Raw genomic sequence first — 20,905 nt, 5'->3', positions numbered from 1 at the left:
GGATACCTTCCCCATACTAACCAGTGTCCCTATTGGATAACTTCCCTGTACTAACCAGTGTCTCCTTCCCCATACTAACCAGTGTCCCCATTGGATAACTTCCCTGTACTAACCAGTGTCTCCTTCCCCATACTAACCAGTGTCCTCATTGGATAACTTCCCCGTACTAACCAGTGTCCCCTTCCTCATACTAACTAGTGTCCCCATTGGACAACATCCCCGTACTAACCAGTGTCCCCTTCCCCATACTAACCAGTGTCCCCATTGGATAACTTCCCCTTACTAACCAGTGTCCCCTTCCTCATACTAACTAGTGTCCCCATTGGACAACATCCCCGTACTAACCAGTGTCCCCTTCCCCATACTAACCAGTGTCCCCATTGCATAACTTCCCCTTACTAACCAGTGTCCCTAATGGACACCTTCCCCATACTAATCAGTGTCCCGATTGGATAACTTCCCCGTACTAACCAGTGTTCCCTTCCCCATACTAACCAGTGTTCCCATTGGATAACTTCTCTCTACTAACCAGTGTCCCTATTGGATAACTTCCCCTTACTAACCAGTGTCCCTAATGGATACCTTCCCCATACTAATCAGTGTCCCCTTCCCTAAACTAACCAGGGTCCCCATTGGATAACTTCCCCGTACTAACCAGTGTCCCCTTCCCTATACTAACCAGTGTCCCCTTCCCCATACTAACCAGTGTCCCTATTGGATAACTTCCCCTTACTAATCAGTGTCCCTAATGGATACCTCCCCCATACTGTTCAGTGTCCCTAATGGATACCTCCCCCATACAAATCAGTGACCCTAATGGATACCTCCCCCATACTAATCAGTGACCCTAATGGATACCTCCCCCATACTAATCAGTGTCCCCATTGGATAACTTCCCCGTATTAACCAGTGTCCCCTTCCCCATACTAACCAGTGTCCCCATTGGATAACTTCGCCTTGCTAACCAGTGTCCCCGTTGGATAACATCGTCGTACTAACCAGTGTCCCCAATGGATAATTTCCCCATACTAACCAGTGTCTCCATTGTATATCTTCCCCGTACTAACTATTGTCCCCATTGGATAATTTGGCTGTATTAACCAGTGTCCACCATTGGATAACATCCTCATGTTAACCATGAAATATATTTTGAAATATATTGAATACGGCCAAAATTGTAGTATTTAAAATATATGCCAATTCATATTCTTCCATATGGGGGTATAGCCAGGGGTAGACTGACAACTCATGGGGCCCCCGGGCAATAGGGGATCATGGGGCCCCTGTGTCCTTGCCCAAACTTTAAAAAGCCTATGAAAAAGGTACCAGGGGCATCTCATGGGGTCCCCTACTGACCCAGGGCCCTCGGGCAGTGCCCGAGTTTCCAAATGGTCAGTACTCCCCGGGGTATAGCCACATACAGCAAGCATTGGGTGTTTTTTTATCATTTATTTTATTACATGTCTGTTCTAATAAAGGTAGACATTTATGATGGATGTCCCTTTTAATGTTACTATGTATGAGGTGATATCAAAACGTTTCGAGACTAGTTTTGTGACATGCCAACAGATGGCAGCACAAGGCTACATGCAAAGTCACAGGGAGCACTGACCTTCATTAGTCAGTCAAAAGACATCGTCCTGTGTACATCAGGAGCTGTGCAACTGGTGCAATTCTGACCATGTGTGGTACCACCTCTGCTATTTCATCATGAACAGCAAATTAGAACAAAAAGCAAATGTGAAATTCTGCGTGAAAATTTGTGGCAAATCTGCTGCAGAGACATTTGACATGATTCAGCAAGTTTATGGTGATGCTGCGATGAGTCGTTCGAGGTGTTCTGAGTGGTACGTGTGCTGCAAGAGCTGAATAACATCCCTGGAAGACAACAGGACATCAGGAAGACCTCTAACGAGCTCAACTCCTGAAAATTTCGAAATGTCAAAAACATTCGTCAACTTGTGCATGATGATCGGTGGAGAACCATCCACAACATTGCTGCCATTGTCCGTGTGTCATAAGGAACGGTCCAGGCAATCCTTACATGTGATTTGAACATATGCCGTGTTGATGCCAAGTTTGTCCCTAAAGCAGGCCATAGACGGGTCGAACATCGCCCGATTAAAAAAAAAAAAAAACGAAAAATCAGTTGTTCGACCGGCCGACGTTACCACCAACATTAAAAAAAATCAGCCGATTTTCGACCCATCTATGGCCGGCATAAACCAGAGCAGGGAGAAACATCAACACTGTCATTGCTGGTCTCTTTTTGAAACATGCTAGGTGCTTGATTGTCCCCGACTTCAATAACTAAGGGGTTAAATAAGGACTTGATCTACATGAACTGTCATCAAATTCAGATCAAAGGTTATATGGATACAGATGTTTTTATGTGGATACAAATGGATACATTTGTTGCAGCCGCAATACTTTTTTATATCAAATATAATAGCAGATTGGACTTCCAGTTCGTAGGAAGGATTCAGGCGTCTCCCATTCCAATTCTTCTTCTTCTTTTTCTTCTTCTTTGTCTTCTTCTTATTCTTCTTCTTTTTCTTCTTCTTATTACTCTTATTCTTGTTCTTTTTCTTCTTCTTCTTCTTTTTCTTCTTCTTTGTTTTCTTCTTATTCTTTTTCTTCTTCTTCTTCCTCTTCTTCTTCTTTTTCTTTGTATTCTGCTTCTTTTTCTTCTTCTTTGTTTTCTTCTTATTCTTCTTCTTTGTCTTCTTCTTCTTTTTCTTCTTCTTTGTCTTCTTCTTCTTTGTCTTCTTTTTCTTCTTCTTTGTCTTCTTATTATTATTCTTCTTTTCTTCTTCTTTGTTTTCTTCTTCTTCTTCTACTTCTTCTTTTTCTTTGTATTCTTCTTCTTTTCTTCTTTGTTTTCTCCTTATTCTTCTTCTTTGTCTTCTACTTCTTCTTCTTTTTCTTCTTCTTTGTCTTCTTATTATTATTCTTATTCTTCTTCTTTTGCTTCTTCATCTTCTTTGTCTTCTTCTTATTCTTCTTCTTTTTCTTCTTTTTTTTCTTATTATTCTTATTTTCTTCCTTTTTTTCTTCTTCTTCTTCTTCTTCCTCTCCTTTTTATTCTTCTTTGTCTTCTTCTTATTCTTCTTCTCCTTCTTTTTCTTCTTCTTTTTCTTCTTCTTTCAGGTCACGGCTCATGCGCAGACTTTTATCAGTAAAACGATCGGCCGATTTGTCCATCATTGTCGGGAAAATCGGCCGATCATCAAAATCGGCCGTGAATTTTCCAACATGACCGATAAAAAAAATGTGCAAAAACCCCGAAAAATGGCCGACCAATTAATCCACTAATGGTGCGAAAATTAGCCAAATTTTTTTTCGGCCCGAAAAATCGGGCGATTTTTGACCCATCTATGGCCGGCATTAGGCTGTAATGACTTCTGATATCATATGTACTCTCCAGCACCTCAGGATATGCACAGCCAAAAGGGAAGCCAAGGGTACCAGGACAGCGAAAACCAAAGGAAATGCTTCAGGGGTGCAGCCCTCCTCAGACGGGGAAATCAGCCACTGGATAGAGAGAAAACAGGTGGCGCACACACCTAGTGCATTATCCAAGGTTTATTGTAGGAATGAAAGAATAATAAAAACATACTCACAGACGAAGCATGTATCTAAAAAGCATAGAAAAATGACAATGACCACAACGGCAGGCAAGGTGTTCTCACTGTCAGTGCGGTCAAATCTGACGCGTTTCGGGGACAAATCCCTTTCCTCAGAGCTGATGCAGATGTGTGATGAATGGAAAGTGGGAGCCTTGCTGGTGATGGGGCCCTTGTGGCCATTGTCATTTTTCTATGCTTTTTAGATACATAATAAAAACATACTCACAGACGAAGCATGTATCTAAAAAGCATAGAAAAATGACAATGGCCACAAGGGCCCCATCACCAGCAAGGCTCCCACTTTCCATTCATCACACATCTGCATCAGCTCTGAGGAAAGGGATTTGTCCCCGAAACGCGTCAGAATTTGACCGCACTGACAGTAAGAACACCTTGCCTGCTGTTGATGCCATTTTTCTATGCTTTTTAGATACATGCTTCGTCTGTGAGTATGTTTTTATTATTCTTTCACTCCTACAATAAACCTTGGATAATGCACTAGGTGTGTGCGCCCCCTGTTTTCTCTTTATGTAATGACTTCTGAACCCACCCTACTGGCCAGATTTCGCTCCTAGGGACTTCACCCTCTTCCCAAAGATGAAGATCCAGCTCAAAGTTTGCCATTTAGACAACATTGTGGAAATCCAGCGTGAATCGCAGAAGCTTCTTGACACGTTTCAAAGAGAAGACTTCCAGGACACGTTCCAGGATGTGGTGGGAACGCTGGGAGCGCTGAATTGCTGTGCAAGGGGACTATTTGGAAGGTGGTAGCGTGTAAGTGTAGATAAATAAAGTACTTTCTTGTAAACAGAGCTGGTCTCCAAACTTTCTGATACCACCTTGTGAGTCGTAGCAGCCACAAATTGTGTTTTTCTTTATATATCTTTTGTTGTTTTTAGTTGCACTTGAGACCACGTAACTCACTTTCCTTTCTCTTTCTTTCTTCCCCTTTCTTGTCTGCCATCGCCAACTTCCCCCCACCCACCCCGGAGACCACATGTCACCACACCTTATCCCGTCTCTGTCATCTGGCCTCGGTCTACCATTAAAGAGGAACACTGTGCAGTGCTAAAAATCAAATCGAATTTGACCCCCCCCTTCTTTGTAATTGCAGGGCCAGAGAAGTTCTATTGTTCTCTTTGTAAAAGCAGTGGTCTCTCTGCAGAGGTCAGACACACACAGGGGTGGACTGACCATTCGGAAACTCAGGCACTGCCCGAGGGCCCGGGGTCAGTAAGGGGCCCCATGAGATGCCCCAGGTACCTTTCATAGACTTTTCTGGGTGTGGTTTGAGTGTGGGTGAGGACACAGGGGCCCCATGAGTTGTTAGTCCGCCCCTGGACATACCCCCTACTAAATCAAAGCTAGAGCTCTCCAATCAGCAAAGCTATTCCTCCCTGATGATTGGAGAGTTCTAGCTCTGACTCACAGGGTGTGTGTTGGACCTCTGCAGAGAGCCCTCTGCTTCTACACATGGGGTTGCTTGCTCGAATCCCAACCATGGCACCACCTGCCTGGAGTTTGCATGCTCTCCCTGTGCCTGCGTGGGTTTCCTTCGGGTACTCCGGTTTCCTTCCACACTCCAAAGACATGCTGGTAGGTTATTTGGCTCCTGTCTAAATTGTCCCTAGTATGTGTATGTATGAATGTGAGTTAGGGACCTTAGATTGTACGCTCCTCGGGGGTGGGGACTGATGTGAATGTACAATATATATACAGTATATAAAGCACTGCGTAAATTGACGGGTCTATATAAGTACCTAAAATAAATAAAAAATAAAAATAAAATGAGTCAGGGTACTTCTTTGCTGACAGGGGGCAAGCTTTTCAGGCTGTAGCTGCTTTCTAAAGGAAAAAAACTGAAAGACATTACAATTCTTCTGTTCTTATGCACCTGAAACATATTTAGCTGATTTAAAATGAAAGTGGTTGTAAACCTTTACTTATCCTCCTACATAAGTTGTACCTGTTTATTTGCCGTCTTCTCTTCTCAACATCCGTTCAAAGTGCAGAATTTACAACGTTTGCCTGAGCTGTCAGAAAGCAGGGGGCAAAGAGCTGAAATTACACTCTGCAGAGCTCAGTGAGGCCAGTTCAGAGCTGATTGGAGGGAAGGAACACACCCAGGGATGTATTTACCAGAAGGCAAACAAGGCATTTGCCTAAGACGGCATTTTTTAGGGGGGCAGCAATGCCCCCTGGAAGAATGACATATGCGGCATGGGGACCAGGTGAGATCCGATATGGGCTGCTTGATGGTGCATGCAGAGCAGAGCCCAACTGTCGTTCCCGGGTATGTCCAGAGCTGTGAAGGTGAGTGTCTTTCTCTCTGTCACCTTGGGGGGGGGGGTGTTAGTGGAAGGCTCTCTTGGGTGTGGATGGTGTGTTGTTGGTCACTGTCAGGCTCTCTCCATGGGGAGGGGGGGGTCTGGTGTTGGTATGTGTGAGGCTTTCTCTCTCTGCCAGGGAGGGACGTCCATCTTTTGTGTTGCCTAGGGCAGCACAAAACCTAAATACACCGCTGGACTCACCTTCTTCCACACAGCACACAGGAACAGAGCTGACACTGTCAATCACAGGCTGTGTGCTGGAGGTTCCTTCCCATCACCTTTTTTTTTCTTGGTGTCAGGAAAACTTGTCAGAAGTGACTTTTGCTGATAGCATAGTAATGAGGCAGCAGACAGAAATGACACTCTGGACTGAGACAAGTACACACTATAGAGGGATACGTTTTGTTCATATTTCATGTCTGAGATTTACAACCACTTTAACATTCAGTTGGGTTTTAATACACGCAGACTTTTTTTTTTTTTACTTTCTGTTTTGGCTATGGGACAAGAAGGAAAGGTAAATCTCCCCAACTGGCCAAGGATGGCAAAATAAAAAAAAACTGACAGGGGTTATAACATTCCCTTTCCTATCCAAAATGAAAAAAAAATCGTTTTGCCTTTTATTTGACTCTAATAATTGAATAAAATAGGCTGACATTATGATTCTTTAAAATGACTCTTTCCTTTGCCCATGCAGAGTAAAGTAAAAGAGTCACTTACAGGGGCGGATTGACAACTCACGGGGCCCTCGGGCAATAGGGGATCATGGGGCCCCTGTGTCCTAGCCCACACTCAAAGCACACCCAAAAAAGCCTATAAAAAGAAAAAAAATTTCATGGGGCCTCCTTCTGACCCCGGGCCCTCGGGTAGTGCCTGAGTGCTTGAATGGTCAGTCCGCCCCTGGTCACTTACCTTCCCCAGCTCTAAGCTGCATAGACTCACCTTTCCTCACTCCTGTGTCAATGTTTTCAGCCACCTGGAACATACATGCACAGGGGCGGACTAACCATTGGGGAACTCCGGCACTGCCCGAGGGCCCGGGGTCAGTAGGGGGCCCCATGAGATGTCCCTGGTACCTTTCATAGGCTTTTTTGGGTGTGATTTGAGTGTGGGCGAGGACACAGGGGCCCCAGGACACAGTGGATCCATTTATTGCTAATTTCAATTAGGAATGAGCATGGGTTTGATTCAAACTTACGGTAGGTTCAGACCCAACCAGGGGTGGACTGACAACTCATGGGGCCCCTGGGCAATAGGGGATCATGGGGCCCCTGTGTCCTTGCCCAAACTCAAAAAAGCCTATGAAAAAGGTACCAGGGGCATGTCATGGGGCATGTTTTTTGGTCTGCATGTTTTTTGGCTAATGGATGGAAGCCAGATATTGGGTGATACAGTAATTTATATTTAAACCTCTAAAAATTTATCTTTTACTAAGCATGTCATGAGGGCCCCCTACTGACCCCGGGCCCTCGGGCAGTGCCTGAGTTTCCAAATGGTCAGTCCGCCCCCTGGACCCAACCCAGAAGCAAGCTGTCATTCCAACCAACTTTTTACTCAGTCAGCTATGATCAGGGCTTTCTAGGCTATGTATTAGCACGTAACAAAGAGGTGGGGTTGCTTATAAAATGATTGACTTAATATGGCCACAGTCTAACAATGTTACTGATCAAATATGGCCATGTCACCATATTAGGTCAATGATGTCATGACCAGGGGTGGACTGACCATTTGGAAACTCGGGCACTGCCAGAGGGCCAGGGGTCAGTAGGGGGCCCTATGAGATGCATTGACTTAAGATAGTTTTTTTGGAGGTTACAAAATAAATTACTGTATCACCCAATATATTTAATATTTAATGTAGCCGCTTTTCTGTGAATTCCTTTTCACAAACCCTTCTTTTTTGTATGGCCCTATGAGATGCCCCTGGTACCTCTTTTTATAGGCTTTTTTGAGTTTGGGCAAGGACACAGGGGCCCCATGATCCCCTATTGCCCGTGGGCCCCATGAGTTGTCAGTCCGCCCCTGTACATGCAATTGTATTTTAATTTTTTTTTTTTTACTGTTTGAAAATGTTTATTTTGTATTTAGTCATTGTGTTTGCTACTGAACTGTTATCTCCACGCATTGATTATTGTATTGGTGCTCCGCAAGAAAAAAAGCCGATTGTTCCTCTGGTTGAAGCAAATATTATTACTCTCATAAAAGCAATTTCAACGTGACCATAAATTATGACCTTTTACTGGCATATGGGGACAATAGCCTGACCTAATCTGCATTTAAAGTGCATTCTTTTTAAATCAGGGACATGTCTATAAGTAAATAACATAACTAAAATCAATTTAATGCACATAGGAACTTATGGAAAGATTTTTGTTGAAATGAATGGTCTAGTGACAGGGTCTCTGTAAGTAAATGATATTATCCCCAAAATGGAAATGGTTTACAAATGGAATGGCCTTTCAGCCATTGGTCAGTGCATCAGACAGAGCAAAATGAAAATCTTTGCCCTGTTTCAGGTTTCTACAGCGTGTTCCTAACTTTCTGCACACTCTTTCAGTAGTATAAACAGGCATTCGTTATAGGGTGCTGAGCCTGACAACCAAACAAGATCCATTGGCAGAGCACTCTTTGAAGTGTGTGGCCAGTATAAAACTTTTCCATTGTAAAACGACCTTCTTGGTGGCACGTGGGAGGATAAGTGGACGCTGGCTTTCAAAGCACTAAGTCTTCTGTGTATTAATTTATTGTGGATTCGGATTTGGAGAAAAGAAGCTGTATAAACAGCCTCTCTTCTCAACCCTCAATTGTATCTCTGTACTGTAAGCAAAAGCTTTGCCAAGGTTTTTCTGAGACTTTAGTTAGTTAACTGCTTGTAATATCTCTTCATTATGGGCCATTCTCCAGTTTTCAGTGCAGTGATAGTTTGCCGGATAATCACTTTGGTGAGTGGGAAGGAGCGCCCCGTGTCCAGAAAAATGCAATGTCTTAATGTAGGGTTCACTAAGGCTTTATTGGAAGTGTAAAACTTGTATGTCAAGTCAACGCTCCTTCCAGAGCCCAAGTCTTTTGGCTGAAACAACGACAGGGTTGTACCAGAAAGGTAGCAGCCCAAGCCTCAAGAGGGTCCACCACCACCATTGACCGTTGGGCTCATCATCTCTTCCTTAATGCCCATGTTGCCACCTACCCACGACTTTACACCGATCCAGCTAATCCAGTCTCTAACCCAAACCTGACAATTGCTTTGTAATGCAACACCAGACTTAAATACCATTTGACCATGCTCTGTTAGCTGCTTCCTGGCCACAGCAGTTGGAAATGATAGCACTGAACTGGGACATGATGTAAAACACATCACTTCCATTCATTCAACGGAGATCGGGGAACATGTGTTGACTGATCTCCCTTTCTATTCCACCCTCCAGCACTTGCCATGCCGATTCTGGGTCCACAGGTGGGACAATGGAGCCCGGAATACATGGCAGGGGCAGCTGGGTGGTAGCTGGGGGGCCATGCAATGTCTTTTGTGCAGTACAATTGCCCTACTTGCCTGATTGCTGTCTTCTCTGGCATTGTAAACTGAGCTGGGCAGCATCAGGTCAGTCTCTGTATGCTGAAATGGCAGCCTCCTGTTCATGCGCTGGAGTGACGTCATCCTGCGCTGGTCAATGAAGTTAGTTGAAGACTATTACACAGGAGAATATGCCAGAGCAGGCAAGAAACCATTGGAAAAGTAAGTGTACACTTTTAGTTCCGCTTTACTTTTCAGATGTGCAGGATAAGGGAGGCGGAGGGGTTAATATAGGGTCACTGCAGAGACAGGTTGGAGCAGACATATACAGGGTAGGAGGAGGAAGTGAAATGGTTCAAATCAGTTCACTGAAGCTGGTACTGGAGCCACTGATTGGGATCCTGTGATTGAAAGAGTCATTCATTAGTCCCACCTCCAGAGGAAGGGGAGGGCTCACAGATATAAACACTACACTGTTTACATCATGTGAAAACCAATCACAGTTATCATGTGGTACAGAGCCACTTGCTTGGGCACCCTTACATTGGATTGGACAAGGACTGGATAGACATGAGCCATGACCAGTTCAACCTGACCCTGGGGGTTTCCCATCACCCATTTATATCTCACATCTAGTATTAATGTGCTCCTAAGCAGGGGCGGACTGACAACTCATGGGGCCCCCAGGCAATAGGGGATCATGGGGCCCCTGTGTCCTTTCCCAAACTCAAAAAAGCCTATGAAAAAGGTACCAGGGGCATCTCATGGGGCCCCCTAATGACCCCAGGCCCTTGGGCAGTGCCCGAGTTTCCAAATGGTCAGTCCGCCCCTGCTCCTAAGTCCTAAGGGGCCACTGTGCACCTGCACAGGCATCACAAGTAGCATGTCCACCCCTAATTCACTCTAGTATCCCATAGTAGACTTACTACAACCTATATAGGAGGCAGTAGCTGTGACCTTTTTCATTTTAAAGAAAAAACCTAACAGTACCAGTTCTAGTAGGCGGTGAATGATGCCAGATATTTGTACCGTTCAGCAGCTGTGTCAATAACATGTCACAAATAATTCGAGCACTGAGCGACAGATTGGGTCAGATAATCAGTAAATAGAATGCGGGAGGCCCTAATACATAATGCGCCACCTTATCGCATGTACTGTTGACTCTGTGTGTGCACTCACCATGTAATCTGTGTCATGGAAGGGATCGTGAAAGAATAGAAAAGATTCAGCTGATAGAGGATTGTATTATACCTCTAAATCTCGGAAGTGAGCCGGGAGGAAGAGGGCAACATAGGTGAGATCATCAGCCTCCATTTGACCTTTCAACAATTGAATGGGCAAGTTGGAAAACATATCTAAAGCCAATTTTTTCCCCCAATTTTGATAAAGTGGGGAAGGGTTAAAACCTCTGCCCCTTTATTCTCTCACTGACCAGAGACCACCTAATATAAAAGACAATGGTCCCCTATGGGGGAGACACTGACGCCCTTATTTTTGCTATACAAAGTCCAAATCAGGACAATTATATTCTGATCCAGGACTGTGTGGGGATAATGCTCTGGTTATGGGTCATCTACCAATAGAAGTGAGGTCCTTGGTAATGGTTTTTGGTTCTGTGGTTCTCCACAAAGTGGGGACCCCTCAAAAAAAAGGGTTACCAAATAGAGTTGTACTAAAAAGAGCAGCAAAAATAATCCAAGGCTTCAAAAATGATTTATTAGTTCAGTAAATGATCACAGAAAGGACAACAAACAGCCAACGTCTTTTGAGGGCCAATAGACCTCCCACTTTCTCAGGATTTATTTATAATGAAATGGTTTAGGGACTTCTAAGTGGTGACTGTAACACTTACGTATGAGTCTCCAAATCATTTTAATGTACTTAAGCCCTGAGGAAAGGGGAGACCTATGGACCTTCAAAACACGTTGGATGTTTGTTGCCCTTTCTGTGGTCATTTACTGAACCAACAAATCCTTCTTGGACCCCGGATCTTGTGTGTGGTGTTCTTTCTGGTGCTTCCCATCTGCTTAAATAGTAGGTGAAATCCTGTTGGACAATTGACCTGAGCAAGAACCCTATCAAACAGTAGTGTAGGAGTGACCTGGTTAGGGGTTCAAAGGAACACTTTGCCAGGCCACAAGTGGACCCACTTATGACCACTTTCAAATACTTTTTGAATATAGATCTTCTTTAGATGGGTGTAACAACAATATTCAGGAAAATCTGCCTTTATTTGCATCAAACAATAGTTACATTGCCACATAGTTAATGTTAGGCCTTATGCACATAGTCGAGTGGAGCCATGCACCACCAAAAGTCAGCATATTTCTATGGCTGGGAGCACAGCCAGTGCCAGCAAGCCTGTGCAAGTCAATGACAAGCTACCAGGCACCAAGGCTGTTCACATGTATACAGACATACAAACTATTACATATGATTAGGGACACATGAGCAGCCTGGACTAAAGAAGGGCTAAGGTTCGATCTCAACTCAGTTCAACTTGAATGCATAGGAAACTGTCTTTTGACAGCAGGCCACAGTCCCAATCGGCTACAGCCATGGAGTTCCCCACCTCACAGCTGCACATAACAAAGGGGCAAGGGTGCTGGTGACATCATTAACTTATTATAGCCACATGGCCATTTTAGGTCAATGATACAGATCAAATATTGCCATGTGGCCATGTTAGGTCAACTCCACAACTGGAACTCTATGGCCAGAGATGACTGGGACAGTGGCCTGTTGTCATGTGACAATTTCTCTTTGAGACTCTTAGCTCATCTTTACTCTGGATGAAGGAGAGCTCTTTTCAAAAGTGTTTATTAAAAGTAGGGATGAGCATGAGTTCAGACCAAACCCAAAAAAGCAAGCTGTCACTACTGACAAATCAGCACCCAATCAGCTATGGCCTCCTGCTCACAACAAAGAAACAGGGATGGTCATGACCAGGGGCGGACTGACAACTCATGGGGCCCCCGGGCAATAGGGGATCATGGGGCCCCTGTGTCCTTGCCCAAACTCAAAAAAGCCTATAAAAAAGGTACCAGGGGAATCTCATGGGGCCCCCTACTGACCCCGGGCCCTAGTTTCCAAATGGTCAGTCCGCCCCTGGTCATGACATCATTGACCTAATATGGTGACATGGCCATATTTGATCAGTAACATTGTTAGACTGTGGCCATATTAAGTCAATCATTTTAGAAGCAACCCCACCTCTTTGTTACGTGCTAATACATAGCCTAGAAAGCCCTGATCATAGCTGACTGAGTAAAAAGTTGGTTGGATTGACAGCTTGCTTCTGGGTTGGGTCCAGGGGGCGGACTGACCATTTGGAAACTCGGGCACTGCCCGAGGGCCCGGGGTCAGTAGGGGGCCCCATGACATGCCCCTGGTACCTTTTTCATAGGCTTTTTTGAGTTTGGGCAAGGACACAGGGGCCCCATGATCCCCTATTGCCCGGGGGCCCCATGAGTTGTCAGTCCACCCCAGGTTGGGTCTGAACCTAAGTTTGAATCAAACCCATGCTCATTCCTAATTGAAATTAGCAATAAATGGATCCATGTGTGGTCCTGCAGAGGGATGTTTAGGACTCTTAACTTGGTCACTCCCACATTACAGAGTGTTAGATAAGGTCTCTGCCCAGGTCAATGGACCAATGGGATTTCAACTGCTACTTTAAAGGGTCTGAAGCTTGGGTGTGCTGTGTCATCATGACGAATTCTGTGCTGATCACAAAACATCTGTGATCCCAGACGCAGAAATATGCTGATTCTTAGCGGTGTGTGGCTCTACTGGACCATGTGAATGGGGCCTTAAAGTGACTCTGTCCCTGCAACTGTTTACTCAGCTTGTTTAATCCACACAATCACAAATGCTCGGTCTGTTTGCACTAAACATACATGTTGTTTTAAATAAGAATAAATGTTTGCATTGGGCAGGATCCTAAATTATCCCAGAGCAAAGTCGGCTACAGATAATAGAAAGGAAGAACTCATTGGTTGTAAAGTAGCATTGCAGATAAAAAATACAAGGAAGTAAACATGTCAGTGGTCACCAAGATTCTGAATACATAATGTAGGAAGATACTAAAGATAAAAATGACTTGAAAAATAAAGATACAAATGTAAAAAATCTGTAGACCTCCAACAGTTTGATTTGGGCAAGGAGGGGAATGAAGGTATTCTACTCAACAGACAATTATAGGGTATGTAAATCCTGACAATGACCTTCTCTTATTTGCTCAATTTTGGTCTGCTAAATATACCATTGACAGCATTTTGTTAAATCTACAATAAAATTGTATACATATTGATCCTGTCAGGAATCCAGATCTGTCTTGTGCACTCTGCTTGTAAGGTCCTTACCAAGAGTCTTGCCCAAATGGTTGCTGGGCCATGTTCCCTGTCACTGTTCCTTGTTTATCCTGCGAGATTTAAAGGAAAACTTAACTAGAACTTAACTCTAGGCCAGAATGACATGTCCCTGGTCCTACAGCCTCCTGGGATACTCACATCACATCTCCCAGAAGGCTGCAAGACCAAGCCCAAAGAGCAGTCTATGGGTGGTCCCAACACATCATTTGTAGCTGGCTGTCTGAACCCAGAAGTGGCAGCCAACTACAGAGGACCAAGATGGCGGTGTGGGAGCTGGGCACTTAAAGAGATGTTTGTGTTTTGAAGATAACCCAACAATGCCGGTAAAAGGGAAAAAAAATGGGGGCAGGTAATTTCCACATTAAGGTCTGGTGGTTGGAGTGAGGTGGTTTGGTTGTTTGACTCAGGAGGGAAAATGAGGAACTCCACTCAAGCAGAAAGCACATATAGAGCCAATATTTGAGTACCAATGGTACAGGGCTGTGTACTCCCCTTCAGGGGAGTGTTGGGACTGCTCCCTGGGTGGAGATGGGATTAGCCTTGGTCTCATCATTGGTTATGAGGCATGGTGATCCAATATTTAGCCTGTGTAAGCAATAAGCATTGAGTCTCTCCATTAGAGCTGCTTTATTTTGACAAAATACAAAGCTCACTCCTGTCAAGAGACGTCTTCCTTTGATTGCTTTTGGAATTTGTGATTTAATGCTATACAAGTAAAGAATTTACCTTCCAATAAAAGGAATGGCAATCCCGTCTGGACCATCAATTATTGGTTTGGTGAATTCTCTTCAGGGAAGGACTTGTGTATAGTAGAGAATGGGTAGACACAGGTAGAACACTTTTGGCTTTGTAGTGCCACTGATTAATCTGATTCCGCCGGGCTGATTGTGTTCTGGAGGGAGAAATTATATGGGTGATAAATTTAACATTCCCTGGTTCCACTGGGCAACTGGGACTTTGAACCTTTTTGTTGGGAATTTGGGAGGTACGTGGGATTGACTCTTGGGGTTGGAGCTTCCACTGTGACCTGTGTGGAAAGGAGAACCCATGTTCTGATGATGGATCTCAAAATGCCCTTAACTAAAGAGGACAGGTGATCTGTGTCCCAAGTAGTTACGTGGGTTATCTCAAGCAGTGTTATTGTCTTCTCATGCGTTATACAGAAAAGCAGAGAAGAAGCTGGCCTCCCATACTACCTGCCTTAGGATGACTACCTTGTTCCTCCATAGATTTAATATGGTGGGTAAGCGTTGTCACCCTAGAACAGGAAGTATATTTATGGCAGGATCACCGAATGAAAGTAGTGTTCTTGGATTTAGATACACTTTATAGATAAACCCCAGGCAAACATTTGAAATACTCATACAATGTGCAGACTGCTTTATCTGCTGGATGAGGGTGACACCACATTTTATTTTTGGTTAAAGCCCATTCACCATGCTATGCCCCACATTTTAATCATATACTGTTTTTCATCCTTTGTTGCATCTCAGTGCTGCTGTTCTCCTGCAGCCTCTTTGCATCCACTTTCCCTCTACATACACTGCAGCGATGGCTTCATGGCATTTCTCTCATAGGTGACTTTGAAGCGCCCATCCAGCCTTGAATCAAAGAAGTCATCGATATCACTGACCTCTATAGATAATTACGGATTGATGAGCCCTACTAGTTGATATTCTCTTTCTGATGCTTCATGTCCACTATCCTCCAATTTCAATATACAGTTTAATCATGTTAGACTCCATTGACTTATCAGCATCTTTTAATGAGGACTGCACTACTTTTGCATATCTTATCTGGATTACCAGTGACCTATGCTGATTGCCGAATCAATGATAGGTCTTTATTGGAGGATCTTTATTGCAGCTCTGCTTAGAGACAATTGCGGCTGATCCTCGGAACAAGAAACGGTTCGATAAAGACCAAATTAATTTAATTAGTTTATATGACGTTGGACAGAGGAGACCCTGAGCACAACTCCTCATGAGAAATTCATATCCGGCTCAACACTTGTATTTAATATTTACCGGTACTGATGGTGAATGCTGATAAATTCTTATCAATAGGCAGTGTATTAAATCAGTTGTTAAATATTATAGCCAGATCTAAAAGACATCATTTAATCCAGATCTGTATCCATTAATAAATCATTAAAAGTATATTTAAATGCAAGAAATGTATCTGAATTTGGCTTGGCTATCAGCCCAGCAGTGATGAGGTTGAGAGAGGAAAGGGAGCGATTGAGAGCCAACCATGTGTGTTTCATGCAAAATGTGCTAAGGGAGCAGAGTGATAACTTCATCAGTTTCCTGTTGCACTTCCATTGTCCAATCAGCAATCTGAGGTTGGATAGAGGCAGCCTAAACCTGTACAGATAAGGTGGTTTCATCTACCTTCCTATGTTTTCTTTAATTCTTCTAAATGTGTGGACAGCACCTTTGTATGTATTCTTTCAGTGTATTTAAAGAGATACTTCTGCCAACCTAAAAGTTGCAGGTAAAAGCACAGAAAAATCATGTACTTGAAATGCTTACTTGCTGTGCTTTTTCCTTTCCAACAACAACTTGCTAGCAAATTTGACTTCTTCAGGAAGATTCAAATCCCTAACACAGTCCTCTCCATCCTTACACGTCATGGCCATCTCCTCTAATTAGTATCTATGCTGGCCCAGCTTCTCCTGACCTCCCCTCACCTCCTTTTGTAACCATTTATGTAGCTGCTGGTGGAGGAGAAAAGGGGAATACTAGAAACCAGACTTTCTCAGCCTTTTTACCTAGGGCAAGGATGGAACTCTCCAGCTGTTGCAGGACTACAAGTTCCATCATGCCTCTGCAAGTCATAGGAGTCATGCTTGTAACTTCTGGTCTTTGTAATGCCTCATAGGAAATGTAGTTCCACAACAGCTGGAGAGCTGCAGTTTGCCCACCCCTGACCTAGGAGAACCTACAAAATAATGTTTTAGGTCTTCTAAAACAAATTTATCAGGCCTCAGTGGGACAAATACCCCTTACATTGAAGGTCAGTGGAATGAATTTCCCCTTACAGTGGTGGTCACCGTTTTAGATAGCTAAAGAAGATTATTGTCACCATGTCGCTGGTTTTGCCAAGTGGTGTTGGCTTCAAAACTCGGCAGGCACTTTCAGATGGGACGTCAATCAGCCACAGCTCAATAAACTCTTAGAAACTTCTGGAGGAACTCTCGCTGAGAATGGTCGCTATAAAGCATCACTTGAGTTACAGCTCTAAATCTGCTGGGGCTGCTTTGGGTGTCCACACCAGGGAGATAAATAGTATGAATAAAATATGTTAAATATATATTCTAATGGGATGATTTTTTTTAAATGAATAGGCTGGCAACAAGGTCTCTTTAACTGTTTCTGAATTTCAACTCCAAAGAAACAGGAAACCTAAAAATGTTGGTAATTTGTTTCAAGTGCAGGGAATGTATTAATTGGGTACAGTTGTATATTTTCCATTTTACGCACAAATTTCCACATTTTTGAGCTGTAAGCTGTTCAGGCCCAGCCAACATGGGCAATCCCAGTGGGGTATCCAATTGCAAACAAGCCAAAACTACAAGTTCCAGTTTTGGGGGAATCAGCACATTCATAAATATCAAGGAACTCTTAGAAACCTCTGGGTACAGTTGTATATTTTACATTTTATGCACAAATTTCCACATTTTTGAGCTGTAGCTGTTCAGGCTTAGCCAACATGGTCAATCCCAGTGGGTTATCCCATTGCAAACAAGCCACGAAAAGGGGAATACTAGAAACCAGACTTTTTCAGCCTTTTTACAAAGAGGAACCTATAAAATAATGTTTTAGGTCTTCTAAAACAAATTTATCAGGTCTCAGTGGGAGAAATACCCCTTACATTGAAGGTCAGTGGAATGAATTTCCCCTTACAGTGGTGGTCACCATTTTAGATAGCTAAAGAAGATTATTGTCACCATGTCGCTGGTTTTGCCAAGTGGTGTTGGCTTCAAAACTCGGCAGGCACTTTCAGATGGGACGTCAATCAGCCACAGCTCATGGAACTCTTAGTAACTTCTGGAGGAACTCTCGCTGAGAATGGTCGCTATAAAGCATCACTTGAGTTACAGCTCTAAGTCTGCTGGGGCTGCTTTGGGTGTCCACACCAGGGAGATAAATAGTATGAATAAAATATGTTAAATATATATTCTAATGGGAATATTTTTTTAATGAATGGTCTGGCAACAAGGTCTCTTTAACTGTTTCTGAATTTCAACTCCAAAGAAACAGCAAACCTAAAAATTTTGGTAATTTGTTTCAAGTGCAGGAAATGTATTAATTGGGTACAGTTGTATATTTTCTATTTTACATACAAATTTCCATATTTTTGAGCTGTAGCTGTTCAGGCCCAGCCAACATGGCCAATCCCAGTGGGGTATCCAATTGCAAACAAGCCAAAACTACAAGTTCCAGTTTTGGGAGAATCAGCACAACTCATAAACATCAAGGAACTCTTAGAAACCTCTGGGTACAGTTGTATATTTTACATTTTATGCACAAATTTCCACATTTTTGAGCTGTAGCTGTTCAGGCCCAGCCAACATGGTCAATCCCAGTGGGTTATCCCATTGCAAACAAGCCACGACTACAAGTTCCTGTTTTGGGAGAATCAGCACAACTCATGAACATCAAGTATCAAAGATTTTTTAACTATTATACAGAGCTGGGCATGAACATTAGAAAATTCTCCTGATGTCTTCTTGGCCAGTTTATCTCTTGAATGGTACCAGTTTATCGTTACAGCATTCATGTGGAGTGTTCCTCCAAATCTCCACTCAGCCTTTCCAGTCCAAGGTGAAGAGGTGCTGGCCGTGAGAGCACATCCTTGCTCTGACATATTGAAAATTCATACAAGAGAGTGATAGAGATTTCTACAGCTTAGTCTAATCTGGGTGAAAAACAGCAGAGATGTGATTACAGACACGGACAGGGGCGGACTGACCATTTGGAAACTCGGGCACTGCCCGAGGGCCCCGGGTCAGTAGGGGGCCCCATGAGATGCCCCTGGTACCTTTTTCATAGGCTTTTTTGAGTTTGGGCAAGGACACAGGGGCCCCATGATCCACTATTGCCCGGGGGCCCCATGAGTTGTCAGTCCGCCCCTGGGCACGGACATATAGGTGTATACATCCTGCGTACATGTTTTGAAGGATTAACTTCACTATTGCGTGTGGCCTCTCTTTATGGAAGAGCAGTTTAGTGGCACATGCTGTCCTGTTGAGGGCGATGAAGGAAGGAGGGAGGCTTCATGTGACCAGTGGTGTCCATGTAAGAAAAACACAATAAGGAATACATTAACATAGTTTGGCAAATTTTGAGACCAGAGCACACAGACATAGAGCATACAGAATCTGTGCAGAGAGTCTATGTCATATGATTCAAACCTAAAGCTACAGTATTTTAAAGCATGAAAGTCAACCACAGTGATACCATAAGATACATCTTGCTGCCCTTCAACAAAACCTGAACACTCAGTCTTGGCCACAGCAGCAAAATTCTATACTGAGCAGGAGCGGACTGACCATTTGGAAACTCGGGCACTGCCCGAGGGCCCGGGTTCAGTAGGGGGCCCCATGAGATGCCCCTGGTACCTTTTTCATAGGCTTTTTTGAGTTTGGGCAAGGACACAGGGGCCCCATGATCCCCTATTGCCCGGTGGCCCCATGAGTTGTCAGTCCGCCCCTGATACTGAATTAAGATATGCTTTAACTGAAATACAAAATAACCATGTTTTTTGTTCAAAGTCGTGTTATGTGATTTAAACTCATGCTATTTTTTTTTTTTTTCAGGAGCCTTGTGCTTCGTGGAGAACACACTAACATTGTCCTGGCAATCTACATTTTGACATTTATGACCGGCCTGCCTTCTAACTTGCTGGCTTTCTACGCATTTTTGGTCAAGGTTCGTAAGAAACCATCACCAGTAGACATCCTTCTTCTCAACTTGACCATCTCAGATCTTCTCCTGCTAATGTTCCTTCCACTGAAGATGCAAGAGGCAGCTTCCGGGATGGTTTGGAATCTACCCATATTTCTTTGTCCTTTGACAGGATTCTGCTACTTCAGTAGCATTTATATCAGCACCTTGTTCCTCACCGCTGTAAGCATTGAGCGCTACCTTGGGGTGGCATATCCCATTAGGTATAAACTCCATCGAAAGCCTGAGTATGCCACGTTTGCTAGCATTTGCTTCTGGCTTCTTGCCTGTGGTCATTGCAGTATTGTGTACATTGTTCAGTACAGCACAGGACGCAATGCTACAAATTTCAATGAAACAAGATGCTATGAGGACTTTACAAATGAACAGCTCAGGATATTGCTGCCCGTGCGTTTGGAATTAGGAATAACCCTATTCTTCATTCCATCTATCATAACACTTTTCTGCTACATCAACTTCATAAGGATATTGATGTCTCTGCCCAACATCCAAAAAAAGAGAAAACAGAGAGCCATCGGCTTGGCCATCGCCACTCTCGCTAACTTTTGCATCTGCTTCGCTCCTTACAATATCTCCCACATTGTTGGCTTTGTACAAAATAAGAGCCCAGATTGGAGGGTGGACGCCTTGCTTCTAAGTACATTCAATGCCACCTTGGACCCAGTTGTGTTCTATTTCACCTCTACGACAGTCCAGAAAACATTTTTTGACTTTTTGGCAGCCATCTTACAAAAAATAGGGAGAACATGCCCCTGTAAGAAATTCTGTTTATCTCCTGATGGCCCTCCATATGATGAAAGCAATCTAGACAGGTCCTCTACCTGAGATTTTTAGGTTCTTCTCACATCTCACAGGAGACATTGGTAAAGTTTCAACTCTGTAGCCCTACAAAGTGTGAAAATCTAACACAGCTTGAGTTTCAGTGTGCAAGATAGTCTGCCTTCATACATGTCTAAAACCTGGTCTGAGTTGTCTTCTAAAATGTGTAATGGTGTTTGGAATGCTGCACGTACCTTAGCTTGAGCTGAAAATTTAAGGGTTCTTGAAGTAAAATGACTGAGCAGTGCGTTCAGGATCTTTTGTTAAAGCT

At 43.6% G+C, this 20,905-nt stretch overlaps 1 protein-coding gene across 1 annotated transcript; it reads left to right on the top strand.

Moving 5' to 3' along the window:
• The first annotated feature begins 9,627 nt into the window (after positions 1 to 9,627).
• On the top strand, positions 9,628 to 20,905 carry LOC149432743 (free fatty acid receptor 2-like). Its single transcript, XM_089665031.1, has 2 exons — positions 9,628 to 9,692; positions 19,668 to 20,905. Exons 1-2 carry the CDS (start codon positions 9,628 to 9,630, stop codon positions 20,638 to 20,640), a joined length of 1,038 nt encoding a protein of 345 aa, XP_089521157.1. The 3' UTR covers positions 20,641 to 20,905.

This window comes from Staurois parvus, unplaced genomic scaffold (assembly GCF_062004578.1).
Source record: "Staurois parvus isolate SC_StPar_1 unplaced genomic scaffold, SC_StPar_1.0 ptg002113l, whole genome shotgun sequence".
Classification (NCBI taxonomy): Eukaryota; Metazoa; Chordata; class Amphibia; order Anura; family Ranidae; genus Staurois; species Staurois parvus.
The sequence above is the reverse complement of the archived record's forward strand: the minus strand, read 5'-3'. Positions and strand labels throughout refer to the sequence as shown.

Bases quoted from the DNA above. Each gene is read 5' to 3' on its own strand.
- LOC149432743 (XM_089665031.1), top strand. From the start codon at position 9,628: ATGAAGTTAGTTGAAGACTATTACACAGGAGAATATGCCAGAGCAGGC. The intron at 9,693-19,667 runs GTAAGTGTACAC...TTTTTTTTTCAG, and splicing joins GGCAAGAAACCATTGGAAAA to GAGCCTTGTGCTTCGTGGAG.